Source organism: Mus caroli, chromosome 3, assembly GCF_900094665.2.
Source record: "Mus caroli chromosome 3, CAROLI_EIJ_v1.1, whole genome shotgun sequence".
Classification (NCBI taxonomy): domain Eukaryota; kingdom Metazoa; phylum Chordata; class Mammalia; order Rodentia; family Muridae; genus Mus; species Mus caroli.
Genome location: NC_034572.1, coordinates 79389176 through 79405270, shown reverse-complemented (window position 1 = coordinate 79405270; position 16095 = coordinate 79389176). Strand labels below are relative to the sequence as shown.

The following is a 16095-nucleotide window of genomic DNA, read 5'->3' as shown; positions in this document are numbered from 1 at the left end:
TTTTCTAGTTCCATCTATTTGCCTGCAACTTTCAGGATATTTTTGTTTTTAATAGCTGAATAGTATTCCTCCATTATGAAACTGTACCACATTTTTTTTTTTTTTTTTTTTTTTTTTTTTTTTTTTTTTTTTGGTTGAGGGATATCTGGATTCTTTCCAGTTCCAGGCTATTACAAACAAAGCTGCTTTGGACATAGTTGCGCCTTGTGGTATGGTAGAACATCTTTTCTGACTTGGGGTAGAACTATTCCCAATTTTCTGAGAAACTGCGAGATCAATTTCCGAAGTGGTTGTACAAGTTTGCACTCCCACCAGCAATGGAGGAGTGCTCCTCTTTCTCCATGTCCTCACCAGCATGTGCTGTTACTTGAGTTTTTTTATCTTTGTCATCCTAATGGGTGTAAGATGGAATCTCAGTCATTTTCCAGATGACTAAAGTTACTGAAAATTTCTTTAAGTGCTTCTCACTCAGTAGAGATTCTTCTTTTGAGAATTCTCTGTTTAGCTCTGTATCACACTTTTAATTGGGTTATTTGGGTTGTTGGTGTCTAATTCTTGAGTTATTTATACACTGTGGATATTATACCTCTGTCAGATGTTTTGTAGGCTGCCATTTTGCCCTACTGATGGTGTCCTTTGCCTTACAGAGGCTTTTCAGTTTCATGAGGTCCTGTTTATTAATTGTTGATCTTCGTACCTGAACTGTTGGTGTTCTGTTCAGGAAGGTGTCTCCTGTACCAATGTGTTCAAGGATATTCCCCACATTCTTTTTTTTTTTTTTTAATTAGGTATTTTCCTTGTTTACATTTTCAATGCTATCCCAAAAGTCCCCCATACCCACCCCCCCAACCCCCTACCCACCCACTCCCTGGGCCCTGGGGTTCCCCTGTACTGGGGCATATAAAAGTTTGCAAGTCCAATGGGCCTCTCTTTGCAGTGATGGCCGACTAGGCCATCTTTTGTTACATATGCAGCTAGAGACAAGAGCTCCGGGCTACTGGTTAGTTCATATTGTTGTTCCACCTATAGGGTTGCAGATCCCCCCAGCTCCTTGGGTAATTTCTCTAGCTCCTCCATTGGAGGAGGATCCATCCAATAGCTGACTGTGATCATCCACTTCTGTGTTTGCTAGGCCCCGGCATAGTCTCACAAGAGACAGCTATATCTGGGTCCTTTCAGCAAAATCTTGCTAGTGTATGCAATGGTGTCAGCGTTTGGTATTCCCCACATTCTTGTCTATTAGATTTAGTGCATCCAGTTTTATGTTGAAGTCCTTGATACACTCAGATTTGAGTTGCATGCAGGGTAATAGATACGTATCTATTTGCATTCCTCTACATACAGGCATCCAGCTATGCCAGCACAATTTTTTGAAGTCACTTTCTTTTTTCCTTTGTATGGTTTTGGCTTTTCGTCAAAAATCAAGTGTTCGCAGGCATGTGGGTTTATTTCTGGGTCTTCCATGCAATTCCATTGATTAACCTGTCTGTTTTTATGCCAGTACCAGGTGGGTTTTTATTACTATTGCTCTGTAATAAAGCTTGATATCAGGAACAGTGATACCATCAGAATTTCTTTTATTGTACAGTACTGTTTTGAGGGAATGGCCAACTAATGACTGGCCCAACTTGAGATCTACCCCATGGGATAGAGTCAACTCCTGACACTATTAATGATACTCTGCTAGGCTTGCAGACAGGAGCCCAGCATAACTATCCTCTGAGAGGCTTCACTCAGCAGCTAATGGAAACAGATGCAGGGACCCACAGCCAATCATTAGGTGGAGCTCAGGGAGTCTTGTGGAAGAACTGGCCTCAGTGGGAAAGGACGTACTTAGTCCTGATGTGACTGGATGTGCTAAGGCAGGTTGGTGCCCAAGAGGAAGGAGGCTCTTCTTAAGGGGAAGGGGATGGAGGAAGAGAGTGTGGAACGGGAATGGAAAGAGAGGCAGAAAGCTGTGATTGAGATGCAAAGCGAATAAATAGATTAATTAATGAAAAATGCTCATTGTCCAACTTTTCATTAAAAAACTCTGAATGTGTTTGTATAATTAAGCCAAATAATCTTTGAATTGCTACTGAAGGTCTTTCCACTGAAACTGCCTATCAGAATCTCTTTTCCAATTTTTTCCTAAATTCATGAACATTCTCCTTCAAATTCATGTTCATGTTCAAATTCAAATGAACATGTTCCCTTCAAATTCATGTCATTTCCCTCATTCAAAATAATCCTCTTTTTTTTATCAAATCATGAATTATTTCTTTACTCTTATTCATTCATTCATGTGTGTGTTTGTGCACATATGTGTGTTTAGCATGTGTGAATGCATCCCTGTGTGAATGGCATGGTACATGTGTGGAAGTCTGAGCAGAACTTCCAGAAGTTGGTTCTCTCCTTCTATCACATGAACTCCAGGGACTGAACTCTGGTCATCAGGCTTGGTGGGAAGCACCCTGACCTGCTGATCAATCTCACTGGCTCCAAATCATTAACTTCAGAAATATCTGATCAAGTGCCTAATATGCTCCAGGCACTGCTCTGAGCTCTAGGGATAAGCCAATGGATGAAAAAGCTCCAAATCCATCCTTTCATGAAGCTAATGTTCCAGTGTGATGAAACATAATAAACATACCAATAAGTACAAGACATGGATGTCAGCTGGTGAGTGGCAGCAAGAAAAACGAGATCAGGAAGTAAGAGGAAAAGGAGTAAGGAATGCAATTGTAACCAGGGAAACTTTACCAAAAAGATGGCATTTGAGCAAAGACCTGGGAGAGTAAGGAATGAGTACAGAGGACACTGCAAGGAAATGTCTTAAGTGAAAGAAAAACAAACAAACAAACAAACAAACAAACCCAAGTCACCAGGATGAAGAGAAGCCAGAGCCCCATCAAGTGCAGTGAACCTCTCCTGGCTAAGCTGGACAGAGTGGACAGAGTGGACAGAGTGGACAGAGGAAAAGCAAAAGCATGAGGTGACGACACAGACGACTGGCAGGGGCAGGGTGGAGAGTCTTACAGTGTAGGGCTTCAGCTTATACTCCAAATGGAAAGCCATCTGCTTGCTAGCATGGAACAATTTTGAGAGGAGTAGGTTTAAAGTAATAATGACCAGGAATTTAGTTGTAAACATATTAAATTTATGATCTATTTTATGTATTATAAAGGGATTGTTGAGGAGGGAGTCAGATAGAAGAAGACATGTACAGGCTCGAGACATAAATTTGGGAGGTCTGTTAAGTTCCCTTGAATCTTTAAGATACAGCTCCAAACCACTTAGCATATGAAGTCACTGCAAGGGCACTCCTCCAGTCACTTGTTCACCTTGCTATAATCTAACGTGCACATCTAACTTATATTAAAAATAGTTTATGTAAACCTGTTTTTCACAGCTGATGGGTTGTATACTACTTATGGTAAATAGTCAATGAGAACTAATAAATGAACATGCTTTAGTAGATTTTAACTTAATTCTCAATACAAGTTTTCATCTGAAGTTAGGGAGCTAAATATTAGACCAAGTTGCTTTGTCTTCTGTGTTCTCTACATTTTTGCCCAAGTCAAATTCAGTACCTCTCTTTTCTCTCTTCCCATCCCACAATAATGACCCATTTGTTGACATTTACCCACACTTCTTTTTTTTTTAATTTTTAATATTTTTATTACATATTTTCCTCAGTTACATTTCCAATGCTATCCCAAAAGTCCCCCATAGCACCCCCACTTCCCTACCCACCCATTCCCATTCTTTTGGCCCTGGCATTCCCCTATATTGGGGCATATAAAGTTTGCAAGTCCAATGGGCCTCTCTTTCCANTGATGGCCGACTAGGCCATCTTTCGATACATATGCAGCTAGAGACAAGAGCTCCGGGGTTCTGGTTAGTACATCATGTTGTTCCGACAATAGGGTTGCAGATCCCTTTAGCTCCTTGGGTACTTTCTCTAGCTTCTGCATAGGGAGCCCTGTGATACATCCAATAGCTGACTGTGAACATCCACTCCTGTGTTTGCTAGGCCCCGGCATCGTCTCACAAGAGACAGCTATATTTGGGTCCTTTCAGCAAAATCTTGCTAGTGTATGCAATGGTGTCAGCGTTTAGAAGCTGCTTATGGGAAGGATCCCTGGATACGGCAGTCTCTAAATGGTCCATCCTTTCATCACAGCTACGAACGTTGTCTCTGTAACTCCTTCCCTGGGTGTTTTGTTCCCAATTCTAAGAAGGGGCACAGTGTCCACACTTTGGTCTTCATTCTTCTTCAGTTTCATGCGTTTAGTAAATTGTATCTTATATCTTGGGTATCCTAAGTTTTGGGCTAATATCCACTTATCAGTGAATACATATTGTGTGAGTTCTTTTGTGATTGTGTTACTTCACTCAAGATGATGCCCTCCAGGTCCATCCATTTGGCTAGGAATTTCATAAATTCATTCTTTTTAATAGCTGAGTAGTACTCCATTGTGTAAATGTACCATAATTTCTGTATCCATTCCTCTGTTGAGGGACATCTGGGTTCTTTCCAGCTTCTGGCTATTATAAATAGGGCTGCTATGAACATAGTGGAGCATGTGTCCTTTTTACCGATTGGGACATCTTCTGGATATATGCCCAGGAGAGGTATTGCTGGATCCTCCGGTAGTACTATGTCCAATTTTCTGAGGAACCGCCAGACTGATTTCCAGAGTTTACCCACACTTCTGTAATATGCTACTCAGTTTGCCTCCAATGTCTCTTATTTAACTACTTTGAAATGTGTGTACTGCATTCACTCTAGCTTAATAAAAAATGTCACCACTGGTCACATTATTACATTCTTGTCACTCCTGTTCTTCAAACCTAGAACTGGCTGTCTCGCACACTGCTCCTGGGAAGCAGTCACATATCCTTAGCATCATGCTTCCCACTCCTCTTCCTTCTGAGTTGGGGGTGCTGTATCAGTGAACTCAAAAATTGCTTCTTCAACTCATTTGCCTTTAATCCCAGCACTCCGGAGTCAGAGGCAGGTAGATTTCTGAGTTTGAGGCCAGCCTGGTCTACAAAGTGAGTTCCAGGACAGCCAGGGCTATACAGAGAAACCCTATCTCGAAAAACAAAACAAAACAAAACAAAACAAAACAAACAAACAAACAAAAAAAAGGAAGAAAGAAAAAAAGAGTCATGATTAAATCCTTCCTCGCTGTTAGCAGGGTCCATTTTCAGAAGCTCTCTAAATGGCCTATGTAACTGTAAATTAATGCTGTCTAAGTATGCGGAAGTCATTAAGTTGTAGGGTCCATTTAGCTGGTTATCAATAGAGAAAATGGAGTGATTTATCAGTGGTATACCACACTGTGGATATTCAGGATGGGACAAGGTACAGAGATAGAATATATATACTGGTAAGATGTCAGCTTCACCAAAGTTAGACCTAAAAACTTTACACAAAGTAACATATGAGAAAGTAGAAATAGAAAAATACAAGAGATTTTTAAAAAATATATTAAAAAAAAAAGAATGTGGAAATAATTCTAAGCAGGCTCCTTGTATTTCCAGTTTCATACTCCTTCCCTTTTGGTTGGCTATGGTATTATTTCATTACAGTCCCAGCTATTCTGGAGGCTATGGCAGGAGAGTCAGTAGAGCCAGGGATTGTGAAGCCAGCCTGGACAACAGAGTAAGACTTCAGGGCAAAAGAAGAGCACAGAATAGAAAACCCACGAAACTTTTCTCACCATAACGTCATATAGAGGCTTTAAATGATACTGTTAGGAAACCAGTAGTTACTAGAGCTCTCATAATTACCATGCCCAGAAGTGCGAGTTTAGTATAATGCTAATAATCAGTACTGTCTTTTGACATCTGTTAGGGAACCCATTATTATTCCAAATTATTTACTGAAGGAAAAAAATAAGAAAAATAAGAAAGGAGAAAGAAATGACCATTGGTTCTTTTGTTTATTTCTTTTAGTCGTTATGTTGGATTTTCCTTTCCTGTTTTTGTTTGTTTGTTTGTTTTGTTTTTTGTTTTTTAGCATAGGATATTTGAAAGAAAGTGAAAATTTAATCAGGTACACACTAAATAATGAATGTTAAGCCCCATACCCACCCATGAATGCTATTAGGCAAGCACTAACTGGTCTTGGTGTGTTGTTGCTGTTACTTTTTGAAGGCCTTTGGGTCAGCCTCCTATACCTAGGAACACTTCTCTCCTGGGATCCTCAATGCAAACACCAGACCTGGACTCCAAGGATGTCCACACTCCTTCCTTTGTGCCTCTGCCTCGTCAGTAGTCATTCCAGTCTCCTGCTAGTCCTGTAGCAGACAGCTTGCAGGGGCCTCTCCTCCCTCCCCACTCCTCCAGTCCCTGAGTGTCAGCTGCCCAGACCTACAAACACTTTCTTTTTCCAGTGGCCACAGCTGTCAGGAACTCAGGGGGTGAATCACTCCTTCCTTCTGTCCTCCTTTCTGATGTCTCCATTCTCCCCCTCAGCTCAGTACCCACTTGCTTATACCTCAACCCCATCCAGTGGAGACTCCAACGCTTGGTTCAGATCCAGGATCCCCTCAACCCTTTCACCCTGGCTCCCCAAACACTTAACTGCTTTACTTTAAACTATTTGCAACCCCCCCCCTCTTCCCACCACACCTCCAAACCCCTGGGGATTCCACCTCTGGGTGTGAAGGAGATCTTAGCTATTTCCTGAAGACATTTACAATTCACAGCTATTTTCTCTTAGTCTGCCACCCACTGACCTACAGAAGCACCCTCTATCTGACACTCCACAACAAACACAGTTTCCTAAGATTCAGCGAGCACAACAGAATCTAGAGAATGGAACAACCATCCAACAAAGATCAGACCTAATATCAACAACAAGAGTCACCTCAATCTTCCCAACCCAGATGCCTAGACACCAGCATAGACACACAGACAAAAATAGCCAGGACACTAGGTCTCCACCAGAAACCAGCAATCCTACTGTGGTAGAGCCTGAGAAATGCTATGTGACTGAAGGACAAGCAAAGGGTTCAAAAATACTAATTGTGAATATGTTCAAGGACCTTAAGGAGATTATGAATAAATCCCATCATGAAGTCTATGAGACAAAGAGCAGAGTGAAATGAAGGAAAGAGTTCAAGACATGAAAGTAGAAACAGAATGACTAAAGAAAACATAAACAGATGAAACTGGAAATGAAAATTTTAGAAAGTCAAATGAAGATATCACTGTGATAAAACCAAAGCAACTTGAGGAGACAAGGGGGGATTTAGCTTGTGCTTTCACATCATCATTCATCATCAGAGGGATTCAGGACAGGGACCTAATCATGGCAGCAACCTGGAGGTGAGAGCTGACACAGAGGTCATGGAGAGTGCTGCTTACTGGCTTTCTCCCCAGGACTTGCTCACCCTGCTTTCATATAGAACCCAGGACCACCTGCCCAGGAGCAGTCTTACCAACAATGGGCTGGGCATTCCCACATCAATCTTTAATTAAGAAAATATTCTATAGGCATGCCTACAGCCCAATCTTCTAGGAGCATTTTCTTTTTTTTTTTTTAATTTTTAATATTTTTTATTACATATTTTCCTCAATTACATTTCCTAGGAGCATTTTCTAAATTGAGGCTCTCTTCTCTCCAAGGACTCTAGCTTGTGTCAAGTTGACATAAAACTAGCCAGCACACTCACCAACACAGTACAAGACATGGAAGAGAGAATTTCAGGTGTTCTCTGAAGAGAAACAGAGGTGTGGATAGGGGCCAGGGCTGGGAGGAATAGAGGGAGGGTAAACTACAGTCCGGTAATGTATGTATGTATGTATGTATGTATGTATGTATGTATGTATGTATATATGTATAATTTGGGCACAATGAAGAACAAGTAATGAAATAAATATGAATTTTCTCTACACTAAAGAGCCTAAAGATGACATTTTAATTAGTTATATTAGTATAATATTCACGTTTCATCTGCTTGTGTTTCTGGAATAAGACCTACAAGTTGTACAGTTAGTTATACTGGCTGGATGTCCAAGAAACTGAGACTAAACTAGCCATCTACCTAGGGAGAAAACAAAAACTACTAGTGTGCTAAAGGAACATAGTAATAAAATGATTTCTAATGACATTCTGCTGTCTCCAAAGATTAGTGTCTCATCCAGCCATTATCAGAAACAGTTTCTCCTTCAGCAGACGGGAACAAAATAGAGATCCAGATTGGACAGTGTGCAGAGTGAAAGGCCTTGAAACACTCAGTCTTAAGTGGGAAGTATCCATTAAGTACCTCCCCTCAGGGCTCAAGGAACTATGTATAGAAGAGAAGGTAGAAAAATTGTAAAAGCCAGTGGGATGAATGATAGCAAGAAGTGTCTTCCAGACAAAAGGGACTGACATACACATTAGCTCACAGAGTATAGCAGCATGCCTAGGGCCTGTATACATTCAAGCAAGATTGGGTCCCAGCACTGAGAGGAGGAGGTGGGTACCATCTCTAGTCATTAGCCAAGAAACTACATCCAATGACAAACACTCATAGAGGAAACATTGGTTTCTCCAAGGGAATCTCACTGTGTCTGTGAACCACACTTAAAGGCAGGCCTCATTCCCATCAGCAGAGGGCCAACACAAAATAAACTTAAAAGTTTGTTGCTAATTGTCTCATATTGTATTTTCTAAATCTTACTGGTATTTTCATTTGCAATTTATGGTATGTGTGTATGCATTTTTTGTCCTCTGTTTCTTTTGGGGGTGGGAGGGCCTACCAGTTTTTTTATATTGTTCTTTTTCCTTATCCATTGTCTTTTTATTGGTCTGATTGTTTTCTTAAGAGAGACAGAAAAAAGGTATGGAATTGGTAGGGTAGGAGATATGGGAGGAGACAAGGGAGAGGAAACCCTGATCAGAATAAATTTTATGAAAATACCTTTGTTTTCAATAATAAAATAAAAAGAAAAAAGAAAAATATGACTGAGAACAATAGTTTGGGGGAAGGTAGGTTAGTAGTGGGAGGAAGGAATTGGGAATAAACACAGATACATTGTATCCATGTATAAAATAAAATCCATGCTTTAGAATAAATATAATACTATGAAATGAAATCTGAGAGGAAAGTCTGGTATTTTATGAAAAAATAGAGAAGAAAACCACAAGAATCTATCATGTACACTTCCTGTCCATCCAAGCTTAACCAAGAATTCGGTATTAGGAGAAACAGAAACAGAAAGCCGAAGGCAGTCAATGTTTCTATAATAAAGAATGAAAAATAATTCTCAAAATTATAACAATCGAGTATATCCTTCTATTATGACAATGAAGTACAAAGTTATATTTTGTTTATGAGGCTTACAAGGTAAAGAATTCAAAGTAAAAATAAAATCCTAACATCTTTATTTGGGCAACAAAAAAGTCAGGTTCATCAATTTTTTTTTCATGTATCTGCACATATCTCTTATAGCTTCCTGACAGTTAAGTATGAAATCAGTGCTGGTAATAGAAGAATAGGGAATAGGTTTCAACAGCAGCCATTAACTCTCTTAACTATTTCCATCAAATGTACCTCACCATCAATAGAAACTTATCTAAAGATTCTTTTGAAAAGGATTTCATTATTGTTGTTTCTGCATGATGCGTGTGTAGATGCATACGTGCCAACACATGAGTGTGGAGTTTGGAGGACGACTCTGGAGCTTGGTGTGTCCTTCCATCTTTACCTGGGTCCCTGATCTAAGTCAGGCTGTCTAACTTATACAACAAGCACTCTAACTGCTGAGCCATCTAAGTGACCCACTACTGACAACAGTGCTTCAGAGAATCTTATGAGATAAAAAAAGTCTTGACAGATTTTCAAATAGGAGAGATTACTTTTGCATATAATAGGATCTTCAACAGAGTATCTCTAAAATAGCAATATTGTAATCTATAATGTCAAATAAAATAGAAGAATATATTTTACCTTGTAAAGTAGCATATCTCAGTGTGGCAGGGCATTCTCACCCCAGCACAAACTTTGTACGTGTTCTATAGTAATACATGCATAGTAATATAACTTTCCTTCCGTCAAATGCCTGTTTCTTATGTGGTACTTCTCTCCCCACATGGTACTATTATTTATGTATACGTTATATTATTTTATAAGACTATAAGGGGCCTAAAAACAATAGGTTCAACTCATTATGCTTTAACAGCACCCAACACAGTTCCTTATTGGACTTCTGAGGATAGAAGCTGAAGTCTGGCAAGGATTATAGTACCTACAATAGTGATTATTTTAAAAATAGACCTTTGAGAGATACAAATAAATATGCCTGAGATTTTTCCTGTTTTCATGCTGTGGTAATTTTCTTCACTATGTTTGGAAGTGTGTTCAGCATGGTGCTTATATACATACAATTCAAACGATGTGTGGAAGAGGAACAATATTCTATAATTAGAAATTTCCAACTAGTGAAATGAAAGACATTCAGGCCAGGCAGACAGACAGATGCATACAAAGAAGAAAACAAAAATCATGGACAATGGTTCTTGGCCATTCAATTAAGGTTCCATTCTCTGAGGTTTACCTTTGACAAATATGGCAGGCTCAGGAGAAAGAAATATGGAACATTCACTCAATATGAAATAACCTGGCTGTAAGAACCATAAAATGAACTGTTTCTGTACCTTAATGTCAGATGTGTCACGCTGACTGTTTCGCCATGCTCTGGAGACTGAGGAGAACGTCCTATCTGCATGATCAAATTTCCCTCCTTGTAAATTTAGAAAGTAAGTTGTAAAAGGTTCCTAAAAAGTAAGAAGTGAAAAACCTTTTATGTTTTCATGTTTTTATAAATTTTTACATATATATTTTAAACTAATAGTAGTCATTACTTAGTAATATGTCCAATGTAAAGAATGCAAGTTATAGGCAAATTATTACATTATAGCTCTTAATTTTTTTCCAAATGTTTCTATGCCTTCAAAATTTTGGTATCAGTGATATTTTCATCAGCTTCCTTCCTTGCCAAAAATAAATTGCTAATAGCTTTTAGACATGAATTAAATGCATTTGCTTCAGTGTTCAGGAAATAGTACAATATGTAATTTCTGTATTGTTATGGCTGGCTCACAATTTATGATTAAGAAAAGAAAAATGTTTGGGAGGTTTAAAAGCCTCCTCTTAGTTAAAGAACACTTAAACAAGTATTTGTGGGTAATTACCTGGCAGCAGCTAAGCCTGTAAATTACACCTAAGACTTCTGTCTGTCCATATACTAAGATGTATGTCCTTCCATATTCTTCTGACTTATGTCTGTCCATACTCTATTCACAGGCTTTAAATAATGATGTGCTGCTGCTAATGGTTCCCAAAGACATTACTTTTTAGTACATGAATCACCTTTCAGTTTTATAGAAACCTTTCTTGCTTAACTAACGTTATCAATACACAACACTGCTGGTTATTTGAAGACACATCTTACTCTATTTAGAGCAAAGAAAGTACCAGAATGTATAAACAAATGTGTTAACAAAACCTTAGTTACTTCTTATTTTAACGAGCTATACTTGAAAAGCACCCAGCTAATCTGGTGTGCTGGGCGATGTCTGAAGATACAGATTTGAAGAAGATACGCACACAGTTCTAGAGGAAACACTTTTACAGTTATGGCACAAAATATGGGCCAATGCATATTTATTTAAAAGCTTAACTGTTTAAAACTATTTTCAATATTCAAAAAACATGGTGATGATTTCCAATCATTCCCCAGTCTCTGAAACATTGGATTTATTTAGTCACGGTCTATTATTCAAATTGAACTTACTATTCTTAGAAGCCACGCAAGAACAAAACTTGCAGTTGAGTAATGAGTACCATAGTGGAACTTTGGAACTTGATCATCTTCCCATGACTCAAATCGCTCTGCAAAGAATGCTGCTCGTTTGGGATTCAAAGCTCCTATTGGCTGCCATTAGAAGAGGAGGGAGAGAAAGGAATATAAATGCAATCATCCTTTATTTCTTCCATTCTTTTAGGATTATTCTTTAAGTATGCAGGAAATAAAATGTAAACATATATGTATTTGCAGTTAGAAAAACAGCAGTGCCAATACCCAAGGAACAAACAGAAAAATTCAGACTTTTCCCTCAGCATGGCTAAGAATGTACAGATAACTAAGTAGATGGGCAAACCTGTCATTTTTGTTACACATAGTTTTATAATTAGAAGCAGCAACCAGAAACATCTTGGTGCTAGAGGGCTTACTTCTGTCTCTGAGAAGAGGGTGGGAGGAAGCTGAGAAGAGGAGCTAAATGAGAGCAAAGATGTTGTAAGAGAAAGGGAGTAAGACTCAATGAGAAGGTTCTACTAACATAAGCTCAACAAAAGTTCGAGGCTAGTGGGCTGTGCAGATGGCTCAATGGGTGAAATCTTGCACTGCAATCATTAGGACCTGAGTTCAAATCTCAAGCAACCATGAAAAAGCTGGTAAAGGTGACAAAGAACTGCAATTCTAATAATGCTCAGGAGGCAGAGATAGGTAGATCGCTGGGGCTTGCTGGAAAGCCAGCTTAGCCAAATCACCGAGCTTCAGTTTCAGTAAGAGATCATGTCTCAGAAAAAAAAATAAAAAAGATAGGAAGAGATAAAGATATGCAACATTTACTTCTAGCTTCTAAATGCCTGCATGAGCTATCATCAGCACCATCAGCACCATCAGCACCATCATCGTCATCCATCCCACACCCCAAGGAATGGTAAGAACATCATGATCTTATATTGAAAATAAAACATTTCAACAGAAGTTCCAGAATCAGTAACGCAAAGTGAAGGAAGATACTGGACTCATTAGAAAGCTCATGCCCAGTCAGAAGGTTGTTTGTAAAATAAAGAAAGAATATACATTAAAGTCGTCAAGCCATGTATGGCCACACTCAATGAATGCTAATTATTGTTTTTTGAGTAATTTTTTAGAAGGTAAAAGAGTTTAAATATAACAATTGCCTATAAAGCGTCCAGAACATTGCTTGACATGGGCATGAAATGGCTCTTGCTCTTCCGGGAAGATACCAACTCTCCTCTAAACAGTGAGTAGCATTCTGACACTGCCTTAAGGAAGACAGTATCCTTTTTAGACTATCAAAACTGGGCTACCGTTCTAAGAATGTTAAGGTCAGTCACACTGAATTACAACTCAGTCTATGAAAACACTCCAACCTATAGAAAATCTCTACTCCTTACTCAAAATATAAATACAATTAAAAAGTAACTTCCATAATGAGACACAGAATTGTTTTATATCTCTCAGGAAATTTTACAAGTTATTTATAAGATCAAGAAAATATCTGACTATTCATGAGGACATAAAATAACCTTATTTTAAAACAGATATATTCAGAAGTCACACAATAAAAGGGAAGCCATGTTCAGACCAGGTCTTGAAATACTTTTCATATTGTGACTATAAATAACATTTTGAAATCATTAATTTAGCTACATTTCTTAATTTGCTAGTTAATTTACCTTCAAAACTGTTAATAATTGGAATCATTCTCATTCAACAGAATCTTGGTCCTGAAGGACATGATTTTATATGGTCAGCTTTTACTTTACAACCTGATCTTTAAAAACATACAATTGATTACTAATTTAAGTCAGTGTCACATTACTAATTTTAAATGTATTCTTTTAAACTATTAATTTTAATACCAAAGAATTATACCTGACTTATTAAATATATGGTAAGAATCAAAATCATTCCAGAAATTCTTTCTTTGTTAAAGAACCAATATGGAGGGTTTTAAAATGTATTTTAGTTATTATCCCTAAAGATACAGCCATGTAAAAAGAAGAAAAGAAATAAAATCACTAGAAGACAAATTATATGAATTAAAAACAGAATCAATGTGCCTTTGTATGGTTCAGCAGCATATTAAGAATACACTTTATCTGCTCCTATTTTTATTACTCTCCAAATGAGTACCTCAGTGAATCGATAGTTATAGAATCACATTTCTTGACTATAATGCTAAGACCAATTAGGATTGATTTCACTAGCATCTGAAAGAAAAGGCATCATACTGAGATGCACGCAGGTAGAACTCACAGTATCGATTCTGGCTGGTATTGTCACAGTTGGTTTCTGAAGCCTGCTACAGGACAGCTATCAAGACATACCACATTTATTTGCAAGCATATAAAAAAGAAGTCACCAAATAAAGGAAGGTTTTAAAAGAAGAGGAGCAGTGGAGCTGTGCACTGACAATGACACACTATCAGCTTACTCAGAGAAGTTACAGTGGGAATACACACATTGAATTATACATTACGGGAAAGCACTGATTTATTGTGGTAATAACATCCACCTCATTAAAAGATTCTGCTTTGCTGCAGTTGGAAGGCTACATATTGTTTACTGCTATAAATTAATGGCAGTGCAAAGAAGACTGTGGAACCATCCTAACAATAGATCTGTAATGACAGTGCTGTATATCATGGCTTCCTCAGCAGCTTCATAATAAAATGGAGACAATGTATTGAGCTAATACATTCTACCATGCTGGCCCATATTTTTCTGACAGCTGCTTTAAAAGATGAACAGAATCCAACTATGTTATAATGCTACAAAACATTTAACTAAGCAAGAGTCAGGCAGATAGCAAAGTGCACCACAGCATTTTAAAACACTGTCTAACCCAGCATTCCAAACTGTATATTCATCTCTGCAGAAAGTTAATGCCTCCTCCTACTTATCTGGTATATGATGGGTAACAATTGCTAGGCAGTTCAGGGAGATGGCTAGTATTCTCATCTCATAGTGAATTCTCTGTACAATTTAACCTGCTAGACAGGACATTTTTTGTTGTTATTGTGGTTGTTTTGTTTTTTTGTTTTGTTTTGTTTTTTGTTTTTGTTTTTTCGAGACAGGGTTTCTCTGTGTAGCTCTGGCTGTCCTGGAACTCATTCTGTAGACCAGGCTGGCCTCGAACTCAGAAATCCGCCTGCCTCTGCCTCCCAAGTGCTGGGATTAAAGCGTGCGCCACCACTGTCCAGCTCAGGACATTATTTTTAATCAGCAGAATTTTAAAGGAAGAAACAAAAATTACCACCATTTAATACTGGCCATAATTTCTTGGTAACAATAAATAGAAAATAAATATTGATTAAAGGATACAAAAAGTACATAATTTAAGTTCATTAAAAAGAACATTAAAATATCATTAGGGTATGGAAAAATAAACAGAATTAAATAAAAATTTAATCCCTATAAAACAAAGGTAAAATAGCATGAAAGATTAAAATAAAAATATAAGTAATTTGAAATTTGGAGTGTCATAACTAATAATTATGTGAGAATGAATATATAAACTAGAATAAATTACAAAAAACAAATTTAAAATGTCAAGAAACAAAGTTTTTTGAAAATGCTAGGGCAAAGCGACAAACCCCCAGTCTGAGAATGCACCAGTGATATCATATAAACAGCAAGGTGGCATCTCTGGGGTAACAAGTGGCCTGTTAGTGAGGCAGACGTAGAACTTATAAAGTGGGAGTGTTTAAATCAGCTTTGTAAACTTATTACAATAAAAAATTATTTTACTACTTCTTGAGAAGTACTTTTGCTAATTAACAAAAATACTCCACGTAAGTGTGCCCAGTTCAGATATGGCACAGAAAGTTATTCTTAATTATTTCTTTTCTGAGGTTATTTAATCAGGAATATGTAAGAAGACTGGTCATCAATCAAGCCTGATAATAAACATGATAACTGGTACCCACGAGGCAGGATGAAAGCCGCACTATGCAGTGCTGCAGTCTCCCTGCCCCTCAGGCTCCCTCACTGCATCCACCCTGTCCCTCAGGCTCCCTCACAGCATCCTCCCTGCCCCTCAGCCTACCTCACTGCAGCCTCCCTGCCCCTCAGCCTCCCTCACATCATCCTCCCTGCCCCTCAGCCTTCCTCACAGCATCCTCCCTGCCCCTCAGCCTCCCTCACAGCATCCTCCCTGCCCCTCAGCCTCCCTCACAGCATTCTCCCTGCCCCTCAGTCTCCCTCACTGCAGCCTCCCTGCCCCTCAGGCTCCCTCTCCCTCACTGCAGCCTCCCTGCCCCTCAGGCTCCCTCTCCCTCACTGCAGCCTCCC

The 16095-nt window shown here is 38.6% G+C and overlaps 1 protein-coding gene across 3 annotated transcripts in view; it reads right to left on the bottom strand.

Annotated features, from left to right (window-relative positions):
- Lrba (LPS responsive beige-like anchor protein) overlaps nt 1–16095 on the bottom strand; it is a 591176-nt gene that overhangs the window by 170404 nt on the left and 404677 nt on the right. For all 3 annotated transcript variants that reach the window (XM_029475138.1, XM_021158804.2, XM_021158805.2), the window contains exons 45-46: nt 11779–11919; nt 10640–10759 (exon numbers count right to left, since the gene is read on the bottom strand). In XM_029475138.1, the coding sequence (XP_029330998.1) occupies nt 10640–10759; nt 11779–11919 (261 nt within the window). The remainder of the gene's footprint in view (nt 1–10639; nt 10760–11778; nt 11920–16095) is intronic.